Source organism: Jaculus jaculus, chromosome 11, assembly GCF_020740685.1.
Source record: "Jaculus jaculus isolate mJacJac1 chromosome 11, mJacJac1.mat.Y.cur, whole genome shotgun sequence".
NCBI classification, from domain to species: Eukaryota; Metazoa; Chordata; class Mammalia; order Rodentia; family Dipodidae; genus Jaculus; species Jaculus jaculus.
Genome location: NC_059112.1, coordinates 1,347,763 through 1,363,968, shown reverse-complemented (window position 1 = coordinate 1,363,968; position 16,206 = coordinate 1,347,763). Strand labels below are relative to the sequence as shown.

The window sequence follows — 16,206 nt, the reverse complement described above, 5'->3', positions numbered from 1 at the left end:
GGAATTGATCCCGGGTCCATCAAGCCTTACAAACAAGCACCTTTAACAGCTTCCACCTCTCCAGTTCCTGATATATTTTTAAAGAAATTAAATATTAGTACCACAAAATATCGTGTTTCAAAAGCCCTGTTAACGATTAATCACTGTATGTATGATCACCTAAATTTTATGATTTTTAGAATTATTTTACCTCATTACAGGCATTTCTTAGTTAAAGTCAATCATAATGGAATCTTTCTTATTTTACTATTAATTGACAAAGACCTAGAAATTAAATAATTCTTTTCCTGCATTACATGTTTTGCTAAAGAAAAAACATTAATTTAGCACTGGGTAGCTCAGTGGTACAAATATGTGCTTAGCATGGGTATAAAGCCCCTGGGTTTGATCCCTAGCATCATACATAAGCACACATACACTATATATGTATATGTATACTATATCTATATCTATATATATATCTATAGTATACATATACATATATGTATATATAAATACAAATTGCACTCCAAATACAGACAATTTTTTTATAAAGTCTGAATGTCATATCATGTCAGCATAATAGCATATGACAGCTATCAAAGTCCAACTTTAAATTTAACTTGATGTTTCAAATCTGATCTTGAAATTAGATTCCAGAATCCATGCATAAAAAAATACTACTTTAAATTTCAATGTGGCTTCAAAAAGGGGGAAAAATGACTCATAGCTGACTCTTTCAAAACTTGGCAATAGAAGGCAAAACAAATATTCCCTTTTTCTAGAAAACTATAATAACCCATTGTACACAATACATTTTCAGCACCTGACATTTAACAATTTGAGGTCTTGTGATATGTGTGTGTGTGTATGTGTTTTGACAGAAATGAACCCAGGACCTCCAGCATGCTAAGCAGGTGCTCTACCAAGGAGCTATACCACAGCCATGGTTTGATTCAGGTGTCACCCATAAACTTAGGTATTCTAAATGAATGCTAGATTCCCAGCTAATGGAGATTTGGGAATTAACGCCTCCTGGAGGCCTTGTATTATTGAGGGCGGACTATTATAGTCAGCGTCCCCTTGCTAGTGTTTGGCACAGTTTCCTGTTCCTGTTGTCCACATGATGTATGTGGACAGTGCCACTTGAACAAGTAGGTGTGCTCAATGTGGTGTGTCCAAATACGTGTGTCCATTCTATCTGCCTCTCTCTATATATCTCTGTCAAATAAATTTTTAAACTATTTTTTAAAAAATAGAGTAGGGGGGGAGGGAGGGAATTACCATGGGATATTTTTTATAATCATGGAAAATGTTAATAAAAATTAAAAAATAAAAAGTATATTTATGAATAAGACGACTTTCAGTTTGTCATACCAATGACCAAAATATCTAGAATCTATAACCTGCATCATTGAAAGAGTTGTGATCAGCATCCTCAATATTTTAAATGAAAAGCAAACAAAATAAAAATTACCTTAATCATTCCTAAGGTGTTCTGAAACATATCACAGCTAATATTATACAAGCTGATTACTTCAAGTTTATTTTCCAACCAACTGCATATGTGGACACACCACATTGAGCACACCTACTTGCTCAAGTGGCACTGCCACATACCTTAAGAGTAGCATGGCCTACTCAATCTCTTGTTTCCGAATCAGCTACTCATAAACTATTTCTTTTCTTGTCGTCTACTTTCGAATCTAAGGATACATTATGCAGATTTTAAAAAGCTGGGCTTGACAGTTTGGCACAGTGGTGAAAGAACATGGTTCTAAAACTGTAAATACATGGATGATGCTAAATTTTTATTTCAGTAAAATCAGATTGAAATATTATATAGATTAAATAAAGAAGAAATCCGGGCGTGGTAGCGCGCACACCTTTCATCCCAGCACTCGGGAGGCAGAGGTAGGAGGATCGTTGGGAGTTCAAGGCCAGCCTGAGACTACATAGTGAATTCCTGGTCAGCCTGGCCTAGAGTGAGACCTTACCTCAAAAAACAAAAACCAGCCGAAAAAAAAGTGGGGCGCGGTGGCTCGTGCTTTGGATACCCCAAGAGGCCAGAGGCTTAGGCAGATCGTTGTGGGTTTGAATCAGCCTCGGACACATGAGGGCCAAGGGCAGGGCAGGGGCGGGCCTAGCCGTCTCAAGGTGCCATACTCACTGTTTCTTGCACGCCTTCCCCGTGGGAAGAGGCCAGGCTAAGGCCGGAAACTTGGGAACGCGCCGGAGGTGGCGTGCATGTCGCCTCAGAGCTACGAGGCGCTGCCTAGCAGGGCGGTGGTCCCAGGCGTCGGGCGGGCGGGCCGACGGGACTCTGCCCTCCGCCAGCACACGCTCCCGACGACCGCGGGCCGCATGCTGCCGTCGTCACGGCAACGGCCTCGCTCGGTGCGCAGCCATAGCGGTCTCCTGAGAGCGAGGGAGGGCCCCAGTCAGCGCGCGTCACCCGCCGGCCGGCCGGCCTGCACCTGTCCGCGCCCAGGCCTGGACAGACGCCCGCCCGCCGGCTCCGATGTCGCCCGGCCCTCGCCGGCTCCAGCTCGCCCCGGCACAGGCGTTGGCTACCGAGCTGCCAAAGGGACACTTCTCACCCGCCCGGAGCCGCCCCGCTGCGCGCGCCGCACCTCCTCCGTTCTGATTGGTCAGTCCCTGTCGTCAGGCGCTGTGATTGGCTGAGCGCCGCTAGCGAGCTCCACCCTGTCTCTGTGGGCTGACGCGCGGCGCTCTGCTCCGGCCCGACGTGAGTGGGCCGCGGCTCTCGCGAATCTGGACAGGTAGATGGAGGTGAGCTAGAAGAGCTGTGGACGGACCTGCGGGATAGCGTGGTGGCGGCAGATAGAGCTTGGGTAAGACCCACGGAGGGGGGAAGAGAAGGCGTGCGTGCGTGCGTGCGTGAAAGGGGCGTGAGCGGCAGCCAGGTGGGAGGGGCGGGGCCCACCTGCTCAAGAGCCCGCGCGGGGCGCAAGCCTCTACTCAGTGCCAGCACTGGGGAGGATTGCCGCGAGTTCAAGGCCGCACTGGGACGACAAGACAAGAAGAAACATGGAAGCCTTGTCCAACGTTTGCGGAGCAGAAGATCCTTGACTGGGCAAGTCTCATGCCCGTGCTGACGTCGTGCCAGACTGAGGGAGGGAGACGGTTTCCATCATTGTAAAGGAATGAGGCTGTACTGCCAGTTACTGTGATTTTCAGTCAAGATAGCCACACGATTTAAAGTCATACTTGGTTTCTGAAATGACTCGATCGAGCTGGGCATGGTGGCAACAAGCCTTCAGTTCCAGCACTCTGGAGGCCAAGATAGGAGTGGGGCTGCTAGTTCTAGGTCAGCCTGAACTACGGTAAGATTCTACCTTGGGGAAGGGGGGCGCTGAACAACCAAAATAGCTACCCCCCCAAATAAAAACCCTTGATCTATGCTAAAGCGTCCTGAATAGTAGACATGTATAACCTGGCCAGTTTAAAAGTATTTGTTCTTATATACCGGGGATATGATGAAGAGTGGAGTTTCAAAGGGGAAAGTGAAGGGAGGGAGGGAATTACCATGGGATATTGTTTACAATTATGGAAGTAGTCAATAACATATTATCCCAGCACTTGGGAAGCAGAGGTAGGATTGCTGTGAGTTTGAGGCCACCCTGAGAGTATATAGTGAACTCCAGGTCAGACTGGGCTAGAGTGAAACCCTAACTTGAAAAACCAAAAGAAAAAAGAAATGTTTATAATGTTAAGAATTTGTTGAGCGTATCATGGGTTCCAGCTATATTGATGAATAAGTCATGTCCATGTATAGCTAATAAGCTGAAAATGAGAGGCATTGAAGGAATGGAGGTTATAGACATGAGGAGTGTAACAGGAGCAAAATGGGAAAACAGTAACAGAAAAAGCAATTTGTGAATTCAGATTCCAGCTTGGGCATGGAATAAGATGATTACTCCTATAGTGTGTGTTGCAGTCTGGTTTGCATTGCTGGTAGAAATCACCCAACCAAGAGCAGCTTCTGGGAAAAAGAGATTTATTTTGGCTTACAGGCTCAAGGGGAAGCTCCTCGATGGCAGGGAAAACAATGGCATGAGCAGAGAGAGGGTGGACATCACCTCCTGGCTAACATAAGGTGGACAATAGCAACAGGAGAGTGTGCCAAACACTGGCAAGGGGAAACTGGCTATAACACCCATAAGCCCGCCCCCAACAATATACTCCCTCCAGGAGACATTAATTTCCAAATCTCCATCAGCTGGGAACCTCGCATTCAGAACACCTAACTTTATGGGGGACACCTGAATCAAACCACCACAGTGTGAAAACATGGAGTGAGGGTATAGCTCAGTGGTAAAGCCTTTGCATGCATAAGGCCCTGACATTTACAATAAAATAATAATAGTTGAAATGTGTGACTGTTCCTTTCTGTAGCTAAAGTTCAGAAAATTTGTTGAGGTTAAGGAAATTTGAAGTCCATGCTATGTAAAATGTAATAATTAACATGAACAACTGAAGCTAGGGACCGCAGTGGAAGAGAGTGGGAGGGACATTTTATTCTCAGAAGAAAGTGAAGGGGCTGGAGAGATTGCTTAGTGGTTAAGGCACTTACCTGCAAAACCCAAGGATCCATGTTCAACTCTTCAGATCCCAGGTAAGCCAGATGCCACAAAGGTGAGGCAAGTCCAAGGTCACACATGCCCAATAAGTGACACAAGTGTCTGGAGTTTGATTGCAGTGGCTAAGTCCCTGGTGTGCCAATTTTCTCCCTCCCTCTCTCTAAATAAGAATAAAATAAAAGTGAAAATGATTTTTTTTTAAATCATTACAAGTCAGTCCATGTTACAATATAATCTTGAAAATATTACTTGAAGCCAGGCATGGTGGCACTCGCCTTTAATCCCAGCACTGGAGAGGCAGAGGTAGGAGGATTGCTGTGAGTTCAAGGCCATCCTGAGACTACATAATGAATTCCAGGTCAGCCTGGGCTAGAGTGAGACCTTACCTCGAAAAAACAAAACAAAATTTAAAAAAAGAAAATATTAAGTGAAAGAAGCAACATACAAAATACGACTCATTAGAAGAATTCATTTATATAAAGTGTCCAGTATAGGCAAATCCACAGAAATCTTAGACTAGTGGTTGCCATGGGCTAGTGGTACATGAGAATAAGAAATGAGTACTAATGGGTATTCAGTTGAGGAGATTTTGGAATTATTAGTGATTGTTATACCACATTGAGAAATATACTAAAACCCACTGAATTGCACACTTTGGGGAGCTAAGAAACCCCAGCATCTCAAAATTATCCTTCAATACCTCTTAATTTATGTATGTTGAGCTAGTAGTGGAAACATTTTTTATGTCAACAGTCATCTGTTAAATGACTTTATAACAATCATATAGGCCACGTTTTTACTTCACTACCATCTCCTCAAAGCTCAGTTTCTTTTAGATCTTGATTGTAAAAAGCTTCTGGTATCACCTCAAGCCACCAGCTGAATGTGTCATAAAATCTTCATATTACTTCAAGTAAGGCTCTTCATTATCAGTCCATTGTACAGATGTAACTGAATACTACATACTGTGAAGGAAGGAGATAGGGACTAAGACGTAACATGTACAAAGCTGTGAGTTTGATTCTCAGCATCAAAAGAAAAAAGGAAGCGGGCGTGGTGGCGCACACCTTTAATCCCAGCACTTGGGAGGCAGAGGTAGGAGGATCACTGTGAGTTCAAGGCCACCCTGAGACTACAGAGTGAATTCCAGGTTAGCCTGAATTAGAGTGCGACCCTACCTCGAAAAACCAAAAAAAGAAAAGAAAAAAGGTAGGGAGGGCAGTTTCCTAGCAAGGATGGTGCTGACTTGACACAGAACAGATACTAGGTATTCATGCTGTAAGAAGTCCTCTTATAACCTGCATTTTATTCAGAAAGCCAAAATCATCATCGTATCAGGAAGGATTTTTGTTGTTTTACTTTCTAACCTCTCCAAGCTCTTGTTCATTTCTTCAAATGTAACACGCCTATCAGATCTAAAGGTGTAACATGCAAAATGACAGGCCCTCAAAATTTCCCTAAGCTCATCAAGTCACAGCTGTTTAATTTCTGATCCAGGTTTCTACTCTGTCTCATGGTTATGCTTCCTAAAAGTATTGAGACCTATAATTTTAGTGCTAGAAGCTGTGACTTTAGCTTTCTAAAATAAAGGCAGGATAGAAACATTGCCTTCTGCCTGGCATGGTGGCACACACCTTTAATCCCAGCACTAGGGAGGCAAAGGAAGAAGGATCATTGTGAGTTCAAGGCCACCGTGAGACTACATAGTGAATTCCAGGTCAGCCTAGGCTAGACTGAGAACAACCTCGAAACCCACCCCCCCAAAAAAGAAAATATTGCCTTCAACTTTTAAACATCTGGCTCTATTTCCTAATCAAGTGGATGTGAGCAAGTAGCCTTACTGCTGTCACCATAATGGGCTGTGCATACAGTCATCCCTTCCACTACACGAGTAGCAAAAGCTACTCCTTGGTTCACTCTAGTCCAGCCTCTTAAGTGACCCTCCAAGCTTTTTTAAGTTTTCCAGGTTTTGGCTTCTCTGTTCCCTCTGGTCAGAGTACTCCTACATTAGATTTCAACTTCAGGATGAGTCTCAAAACACTTGATTAAAGTGTCCTCTCAGCTGTCTTGTATTGTTTTAATGCTTTCCATAGCATTTACAATGGTTTCCTTGTCAAGGAGTAACCAAGGGCCTTTCTACTCACTTGATTCTCAAGATCAAGAACAGGCTCAGTCTATAGTAGCGCTTAGTATACACTTGATAAACACTGTTCAATGGTTCATCTTCATTAAAACAATAATGTGAAAAAGAAAAAATTAAATACATATGTCCAGGTATTAAAGACTGCCTATGTATGTATGGCATTATAGGAATTCATTGCTTGGGTCATCTGTAGTTCCCAACAAGTGTAGTGTATTACACACACACACACACAAACTATGGCAAAATAATGATCAAAAAGTGTTGCCATGCTAGGCATGATGGCACATGTCTTTAATCCCACTACTCAGGAGGCAGAGGTAGGAGAATTAGGAGTTCGAGGCCACCCTGAGACTACACAGTAAATCCCAGGTCAGCCTGAGCTAGAGTGTTGCCATGCCACTATCCACCCAATAAAATGTCCTGCTGGGCTTAGTGCTTTTACTTTGTGCAAGAGAGGAAAGCCTTGTTTCATTAGTCATATAGCAGTGCATGGCATTGTGGGCCCAGGTTAAAGGAATGGGACACAGGAAGTTAATCAGCATAACGTCAACAATTCTTGCAACCTGAATAGACAATGGAGGAAGCAGACAGAAAAACAGACATGAGGTTGATTGGATAGATCAGAAAAGCAAAGTTCATGATTAAAGACTGCTGTTACTTTTAAAAAGTTTTGGCTAGGCGTGGTTGCACATGCCTTTAATCCCAGCACTTGGGAGGCAGAGGTAGGATCGCTGTGAATTTGAGGCCACCCTGAGACTCCATAGTGAATTCCAGGTCATCCTGGGCTAGAGTGAGACCCTACCTTGAAAAAAAAAAAAAAAAAAAAAGTTTTGTACGTTTTAATTTGCACTTATCAATTGTTTCCAAGGAATGGGGACAATAAAAGATATAAAATGAGCCAGGTATGGTGGTGCACAACTTTAATCTCAGCACTTGGGAGGCAGTGGTAGGAGGGTCGCTATGAGTACTCAGAGACTACATAGTGAATTCCAGGTCAGCCTGGGCTAGAGCTAGACCCTACCTTTAAAAACAAAAAATTAAAAGATATAAAATGACAAGGTTGTAACACAGGTAGCAGCAAAAATGAAACTGAGTCAGTAAAAACAGTACACATATTGAAGGCCTTTTACCTTGTGCTAAGTGCTTTCAGTTGCTGGGCAGATGGCTTAGCATGTAATGGGGCTTACTTGCAGTCTGCTGGCCTGGTTTCAATTCCCAAACCACCCACATAATCCCGATGCAAAAAGTGCCACAAATATCAGGTGTTCTTTGTCTATTGTGACCCTGGTACCCATATGTACATACACACACACGCACACACAAATATGTACTACTAAGGGCATAGTATTTCCAAAGTCCTGTTCTTGACCAGTAAACACTATATGGAATCAGAGTAATGAACTAAAACCAACACAGTAGCCCGAATGATATCAAAGGTTCATGGTAGAAAGAATCAACTAGAGAAAGCCTGAGAAATATTAGTATTAGGGTATGACAGCAACAAAAGGAATAGTGAAAAAAATACCCTAAAAGTTAACGTGGCTTGTTAGCACATACCTTTAATCCCAGCACTTGCACTGAGACAGAGGTAGGGTTGCTGAGTTCAAGGACACTCTCAGACTACATAGTGAATTCCAGGTCAGCCTGGGCTAGAGTGAAACCCTACCTCGAAAAACCAAAAAGTAGGCAGGGTTGGTGGGGCACGCCTTTAATCTCAGCATTGGCAGAGGTCGGATGATCGTGGAGAGTTCAAGGCCACGATGAGACTAGAGTGAATTCCAGGCCAGCAGTGGCCCTGTGGACTACACAACCAGGCAAAATTAGCCTACCCATGCAATAGTGACATGGGGTCTTGTGTGGTAGCATACGTCTTTAATCCTAGCCTTTAGGAGGCAGAAGTGGGAGGATTACTGAGTTCAGGCCAGTTTGTGACTAGAGTGAGTTCCAGGTCATCCAAAAAATAAATAAATAAAATCTAATAATAATGGCACGGCCCTCATGGTGTTAACCAAGTGCTGAGTGAACATGAGGCTCACACCACAGGAGGGAATATTCATGACCAGTCCTGAAAACCTAGTCAAGTCTATGAAAGGTCATAGGCCCTAGGCCTGAGAGCTACTACTATTTGGCTAAATGATAGATTATGCCCATCAAATTGCTAAATGCTTGTTTATGCTTATAGTAGTGCTGCTCTCACTTTTTTAAAAAAAATTTTTGTTCATTTTTATTTGAGAGAGAGAGAGGTAGAGAATGAGTGGGCCAGGGCTTCAGCCACTGCAAATGAACTCCAGACGCATGCATCCCCCTTGTCAATCTGGCTAACGTGGGACCTGGGGAACCGAGCCTTGAACTGGGTCCTTAGGATTCACAGGCAAGCACTTAGCCATTAAGCCATCTCTCCAGCCCCCTGCTCTCACTTTTGATCAAAGAAGCTTTGTAGCCAGGCATGGTGGCACACACCTTTAATCCCAGCACTCAGGAGGCAGAGGTATAATTGCTGTGAGTTCAAGCCACCCTGAGGCTACAGAATGAATGCTAGGTCAGCCTGGGCTAGAGTAAAGAAAAACTTTGTTTTGCAGGTGGTGTTAACTCAAAACTGGGGAGACTCAAATTTTACCAGTGCTGTTAATCAAAGCTAACTGATCAGCTTTAAATGAGACATTTCTATCACATCCACCATGGATTGGGGAACTACTGCAGAATAGGTGGCAGAAAAAGATGTCAGAAACAAATGTAAAAGCCAGAGGTTGGGGAAGTTCTTTGCAATGTATTTGGGACATGATGTGGCCTTTGCATTTACAAATTCACAATGGCTATTGTTACTTGTACAATATTGGGCCCATCAACATGTCACCAGGGATGATGGAAGGCTGATATATGTGTGTGTGTGTGTGTGTATATATATATATACATATATAATCAAAATACGACGACTTGAAGGGTTCAGTGGAAGGGGAGTACAAGGGAGGGTAGACAATAGTGTGATGGGACGGAATTATGATCAAAATTATACATGCATTAAGACTACGAATAAAAAGTTCTACAACATTGTTTTCTACAGCCAGGAAGTTGAATAACGTAAACACATTTATAAACAAACAAATAAATATATATATATATATTTATATTTATTTTTTTGGCTTTTCAAGATAGGGTTTCATTTGGCCCAGGCTGACCTGGAATTCACTATGTAGTCTCATGCTGACCTCAAACTCACAGCAATCCTCCTACCTCTGCCTCCCATATACTGGAATTAAAGGTGTGTGCCACCACACCAGCTTAAAGAAAAATTTTTTAAAATATTTTGAGGGAGAGAGAGGCAGATCAGAAACTGCAGGCACACCAGGGCCTCTAGCCCCTGCAAATGAACTGCAGGCACCTGGGCCACCTTTTGCATCTGGCTTATGTGGGCACTGGAGAATCAAACCTGGCTCCTTTGGCTTTGTATCCAAGGGCCATAACCACCGAGCCAACACTCCAGCCCTAAAATAAAAATTTTTGAGCCAAGGTCTCACTCTACCCAAATCCCAGTGTGGAGATGAAAGGTGTGAACCACCATGTCCAGCTCAAAAATCTGTGGATACATTTTTTTTAAATGTAGCCCAGGTTGGCCTCAAACTCCAGATCTGCCTGCCTCCACCTCCCAAATGTTTGGTTTACAGGCTATGTCATCACACCCAGCAAATCTTACTTAGCCTGAGCCTAAGTAGATAGCCCAGCCAGTAATGAACTTGCCTTATGAGGATCCGGGCTGGAGAAATGGCTTAGCAGTTAAGCACTTGCCTGTGAAGCCTAAGGACGTCGGTTTGAGGCTTGATTTCCCAGGACCCATGTTAGCCAGACACACAAGGGGGTGCACGAGTCTGGAGGCCCTGGCACGACCATTCTATTTGTCTCTTTCTCTGTGTGTAAAATTGTTTAAAAAAATAAGGATCCAACTTTGATCTCGAGTATCCACATAATGTCAAGAGCTGGTAAAGAAACAGGCAGGCAGATCCCCAGGGCTCAATGGGTCTAGCTTAATTGGTAAAACTCCAGTCCAACGAGAAGCTTTCTTACAAGTAGAAAGGTGGCATATTTGAAGAAAACAGAGGTTTTGTGCTCTGGTCTCTACATGATCTGAAATTGGTGAATATAATTTATCATAAGACTAAATAATATTCACGTAGAGCTTAATTTATTGATGTGTGTAATTTCAAGTAACTAATTTCCTTCTGAGATGGCAGTAATCCTTTAGGAAACCAAAGGTTTGGGCAAGGTGTGATGGCACATGCCTGTAATCCTAGTACTCGACATTCTAAGGCAAAAAGGATTTTGAGTTTGAGGCTAGTCTGGACTACACAGTAAGACTCCAAAGACAGAAAAAGAAAAGATCCACCTCCTCCAAACTAGTGGTGTTTTTCTATGCTCGTCTTACAACATTATATATTCTTACTTAGGTTGTATGAAATGCAATACAGAGAAAGTATTTGGGCACGTAAAGCTTCAGATTAAATTAGGGACATAAATAAATGCTGCAGACATCAGTAGTTTATTGTTTAGTCCAAACACATTCAAAATGGAAACTCAAAAGAATACTTTCCACCTGAAACAAACTAGATTCTACTAGCATATAATGCTTAACACATTACAGCAATAAAGATGGTAATCCATTGTCTTCTATACCTACTAAAGCCAAGATGGTAAAGCCAATTTGGTTGCAATAGTGTCATAAGGATAGAATATTACCATCAAAAACAAAATAAAATCAGCAAATAACAGTAATGGTAGATGAGTATTTTTGCTGTTTCACTGAAAAGGGGACAAAATGTTAAAAGTCCACAGTACTGCAGGTGAACAATCACCATGTAAACTTCTCCATACGATGATTTAATGTTTCATTTGTGGCATGTAAAGACTGAAGCTGAATGGCTCTTTGCTCCAATTTTCTATTACACTCAACATTTGTCATTTATTTTGGTGCCAGAACAGTTTTCATGGGCTACAGGGCAATGTCCCAAACTGGAAATTATATATAATATATATACATACATGTGTATGTGTATATACATTACATATACATACACACATACATACTAGGAAGGAGAGATAACAGAAGAAAAATACATGTGGAAAAAACAATAAAACTACTTACTTAAAAGTAGTTTGAGTAAAAGCTTTAAACACCAAAGTAATTTTCTAGTAAGAACTTCAAGTACTATACATCAGAAAGTGTAAAACTGATCATACAAACAAAAAATCCTTAAGCCCTCCAAAATGGAAACTACAAAAATCTGTGTCCACAAAATATATGCAATAGTGCAAGACATTTCCTCAAACATGGAAGACCTCATTCAAAGGGGAGGGAAATATAATAAATCTTACTCATATTGCCCATTTCATAAACAAAATATGTGCATCTGCCAGCTTGCTAAGTAGCAAACAGTTGCATAATCCAGAACCAGTTTGCTATATCAAGTGCACATTTTGTTTCTAATAGAATGGAGAAGTCTTCCATGTTAACAAGCAGCTTAAGTGGCTACTCTCTTTCCCCACATTTTGCCTGAAACAGCAGAACTGGTATGTACTGACTGCTCCATGCATACTCTTTGCCATGCTTGTGGTTATTGGAACTTGCTTTTGTAAAGACAGACAATAATCCAGCAGCTACAAACTCTGCTCACAGAACTGTTTTAGAGAGCCATGTAAAAATAAAAAGATGTCATCCCAGACTTAAATTCAGGAGCCACTCGGGTGCTGACATCAGTTCAATTGTGCAAAATGAATAGCAGTTCCCTGCCCCTAGGTAGAAAATGCAGACACTTAAGAGCTGCTCTTCCTCCCTCTGAAAATTGCAGTATCCTCACTTCAGGTTTACTTGCCTCTTATGGAATCTGACTGCTCTTAAAATGTCACTGAAATGTTCAAGCTTGTTGACTTTTCCAAGTGTTCAAATGAGACGTCCCTTGTTCACAATGAAGCGAAGTCAACTAGAGACTTGCTCAAAGAATCTGACTTCCTCCTTCCCTCTCCCCTCCAAACACAAGACACCCTCCCACACAGAGTACAGAAGTTGTGAACTAAAGAACAAGATAAATAAGCATCCATTTTACTGATTTTAAAGATACTGCAATTTTTACACATTTCAATGATTTTTTTCAACATTTTGCAGCTGTTTGGCTTTGCAGCACAGCGATTCATAAACTATACTGTACAAAATTACCAGCAAGACTGGAATGATGTATTAATAGAAGGCACCATCATGCTTATTACATTACCAGAGAACAAAAATAAAGGAGAGACAATTTTCACTGTCCATAGCATAAAGGAAGGGGAGGAGTATGTTGAGCAGCCAGCCATCCCTGTACTGAAGTGGGGCAGGTAGGAAACTTAAGATATGGAGCTACTACATCTGGCCTAATATTCAAGACCACAGCCTTTGAAGTTCTGGTTTTTGTTATTTCGTTCATAACTAAATGACTTCCTTCTGGAATATTTGCAGTCTTGTTAAGGTTTGTGTGTGCACACGCTGGTCACAGCAAGCAGATAAAATGCCCTCATCATTTCATACACTATTATCTACTGGAAAAGATGAAAGATTTTTTTTTTCCCCTGTTGCCTCCTGTTGCAGATGTCAATGTTAGTTCAGAGTACCCAATAGTGCATTCTGATGAGTGCATAACAAGTTTCTGATGGTTTGTATTTTTGGGAAAGGGGGAAGCCAAGAAAAAAAGGCAAAATTCTCCAATTGCACAAACTGCACTATTTGTGTTTCCAACATTAACAGGAAGAAACAAATAACACTTAAGCAAAATGTGCAGCAGAGGGCTATTTTTGTTTTTAACTCAAAGGACCTGAATTCAGTGGGTATGTCCTTTAACATTCTTTTTGTTGTAGACAGTTTAAGGTATGGTCTTTTCTCAGTCCTTAATTCTCCATGTCTAGATTTATAAGTTAACAATGAATCCTGTTGTGGAATTGGGGAGATAGTGTCCACCTCAATGTAACTGATAACCAAAAGATGCTTTTCACATCAAAGAAATGATCAAAAAGGCTGTGTCACATTCCAAAGCCAAAAAAAGTAACAAGAATGCAAACACGATGAGTTTGGACCACTGCCAACTGCCAGTGGTGCTTCAGCGGCGCTGTCCGGGGAAGCGGCCTTCCATCTGCCCAGTTCCTCTTCCAGAGCCAAGTTTCTGTGCCATGCCACCTCTTGGTGGCGGTCCTCTTCCATCACGGTCACGCATCATTCCACCACCAACTATTCCTCGAGGACCACCAGGACCGCGGTCACTGCGCCTAATATCCCTGCGATCATCACCGCCTCCTCTGGTTTCTCGCTCTCTTGCAGCTCTTGTTTTTTTCTCTTCCACATTTAAACGTACTTCTCCTCGAAACATAATTGGCTTTGAAAGAGAAGAAAAACATTGACATGGGAAGATCAGAAAGCAACAGATACTAAACTTGCACAGATAAATCAAAACTGTGAGAAATAAGAAAACTTTGATGGAAGTCTCTTTAATATGCAATCTTTCCAGTCTTCTTCAGCAGAGCAATTAAAATTTAAAACAATACACACCATACTTGAATATGGCTAATCTTTATTCTTTGCATAAATACCATTTTCACAATCAACTATTTTTAGCTTTACCATAAAAAAAGATTTTCTATGGTCTTAAAATGTATCAAGATACTATATACAACAGAAATAGGAATGTCTTGAATTATGCCCCTTAAATCACTTACTTTTGCAATTAAGATTCTCTGAACTGGTTCAGAGTCATCAAAAACCACAAAACCAAAATTTGGAAGCTTTCCCCCAACACCCTTGGTATTGATGCGAAGTTCCACAACGTTTCCAAAACCTGTGAAAATATACATTACACCAACAGTTAACTATTTTAACAGAATATTATAGTGGCTTTAATTGTTCAGAATGAGTAATCATAAGGGGCAAGCTGCTATAACTAAGGTAAATTTGCTCATTTAGATCATCACCTAAGACACTAAAAACAGCTGGAGTGCCTTTACTTGTGGATCTTTCCTAATCCTTGTTAGTTCTTTGATAAGGTTAAGTTACCTGTAAAGTTTGGAAAGACAATATATTTTTCCCCCAATTCTGAGTTCAATTTGCAAAATGAGTCCTCTATCTCCAAATTTAAGACTGCTTCCCCAGCCTTTGCTTCTCATCTTCTGAACCAGGGGAGTCAATCAGTCACTAGGAAACATAATTCCATCATTTACCCTTCTGATCAGTTAAAGTGAAATTGGAAGTAGGATACAGTATGTGGAGCTAAAGCATTCTTTAAAAGCGGATTAAAAAAAAACAAAACATTAAGCTGGGCACGGTAGCTCAAGCCTTTAATCCCAGCTCTCGGGAGGCAGAGGTAAGAAGATCAATCACTGTGAGTTCGAGGCCACCCGGAGACTCCATATGAATTCCAGGTCAGCCTGGGCTAGAGTGAGACCCTACCTCGGAAAAAAATCATTAAATATGTTTGCCAGGTATGGTGGTTGGTGCATGCCTTTAATCCCAGCACTTGGGAGGCAGAGACAGGAGGATCTTTCGAGGCCACCCTGAAACTACATAGTGAATTCCATCCAGGTCAGCCTGAACTAGAGTGAGACCCTACCTGGGGGGAGGGGGGATCTATATGCTCTAATTGATGCAAGAGAATTAAATTTTTTTTCATTTAAAAATTTAACATAAACTGGGGGCTGGGAAAATGGTCAGATTTCCCAACTCCCATGTAAAGCCATATGCCCAGAGTGGTACAGGTTTCTGGAATTCATTGGCATGCCCATGCCTATACATATATACTCACTCTCAGTAAATACACATTAAAAAAATTTTTTTGTTGTTGATTTTTATTTATTTGAGAGCAACAGACAGAGAGAGAAAGAGGCAGAGAGAGAGAGAGAGAGAAAGAGAGAAAGGGAGAGAGAGAGGGAGAAAGGGAAAGGTAGAGGGGGAGAGAGAGAGAGGGAGGGAGGGAGGAGAGGATGGGCGCACCAGGGCCTCCAGCCACTGCAAATGAACTCCAGACACATGCGCCCCCTTGTGCATCTGATTAACGTGGGTCTTGGGGAACCAAGCCTCGAACTGGGGTCCTTGGGCTTCACAGGCAAGTGCTTAACCACTACACCATCTCTCCAGCCCTACACATACATTTTTAAAAACAAAAATTTAACAAAAACCACTTACTCATAAAGAATTCTTTCAATTCATTTTCATCAATATCATGAGGCAAGTTACCAACAAATAGCTGATGACTGTCTGGATAACGAATTATTCTACGGTTGTCAGAGTCATTCTGTTCTATATCTCCTCTGCCTGAAAAATCAGCAAGAGACCAAATATTAAAGTTTATATCATCATACAAAAAATATTTTTTAAAAAAATCAATACTGTTATTCCTGCTTTGTTTAATACAAGTAGATGTGTCCCTTAGAGAGGTGAAATGTATATTAGTAGGCTCATCAGAAAACTGCATGACA

At 41.8% G+C, this 16,206-nt stretch overlaps 2 protein-coding genes across 8 annotated transcripts in view; both read right to left on the bottom strand.

The window, feature by feature from the left end:
- Cdkl2 (cyclin dependent kinase like 2) overlaps nucleotides 1–2,321 on the bottom strand; it is a 64,181-nt gene extending 61,860 nt beyond the window's left edge. For 2 of the 3 annotated variants that reach the window (XM_004664876.2, XR_006639601.1), the window contains exon 1: nucleotides 2,150–2,321. The gene's annotated coding sequence lies outside the window, so the exon portion shown is untranslated. The remainder of the gene's footprint in view (nucleotides 1–2,149) is intronic. The other variant, XM_004664877.2, reaches the window with a different exon arrangement.
- Nucleotides 2,322–11,238: 8,917 nt separating this feature from the next.
- G3bp2 (G3BP stress granule assembly factor 2) overlaps nucleotides 11,239–16,206 on the bottom strand; it is an 84,896-nt gene continuing 79,928 nt past the window's right edge. For all 5 annotated transcript variants that reach the window (XM_045161567.1, XM_045161568.1, XM_004664878.3 and 2 more), the window contains 3 exons: nucleotides 15,914–16,042; nucleotides 14,455–14,573; nucleotides 11,239–14,114 (listed from right to left, as the gene is read on the bottom strand). In XM_045161567.1, the coding sequence (XP_045017502.1) occupies nucleotides 13,842–14,114; nucleotides 14,455–14,573; nucleotides 15,914–16,042 (521 nt within the window). In that variant the 3' untranslated portion in view covers nucleotides 11,239–13,841. The remainder of the gene's footprint in view (nucleotides 14,115–14,454; nucleotides 14,574–15,913; nucleotides 16,043–16,206) is intronic.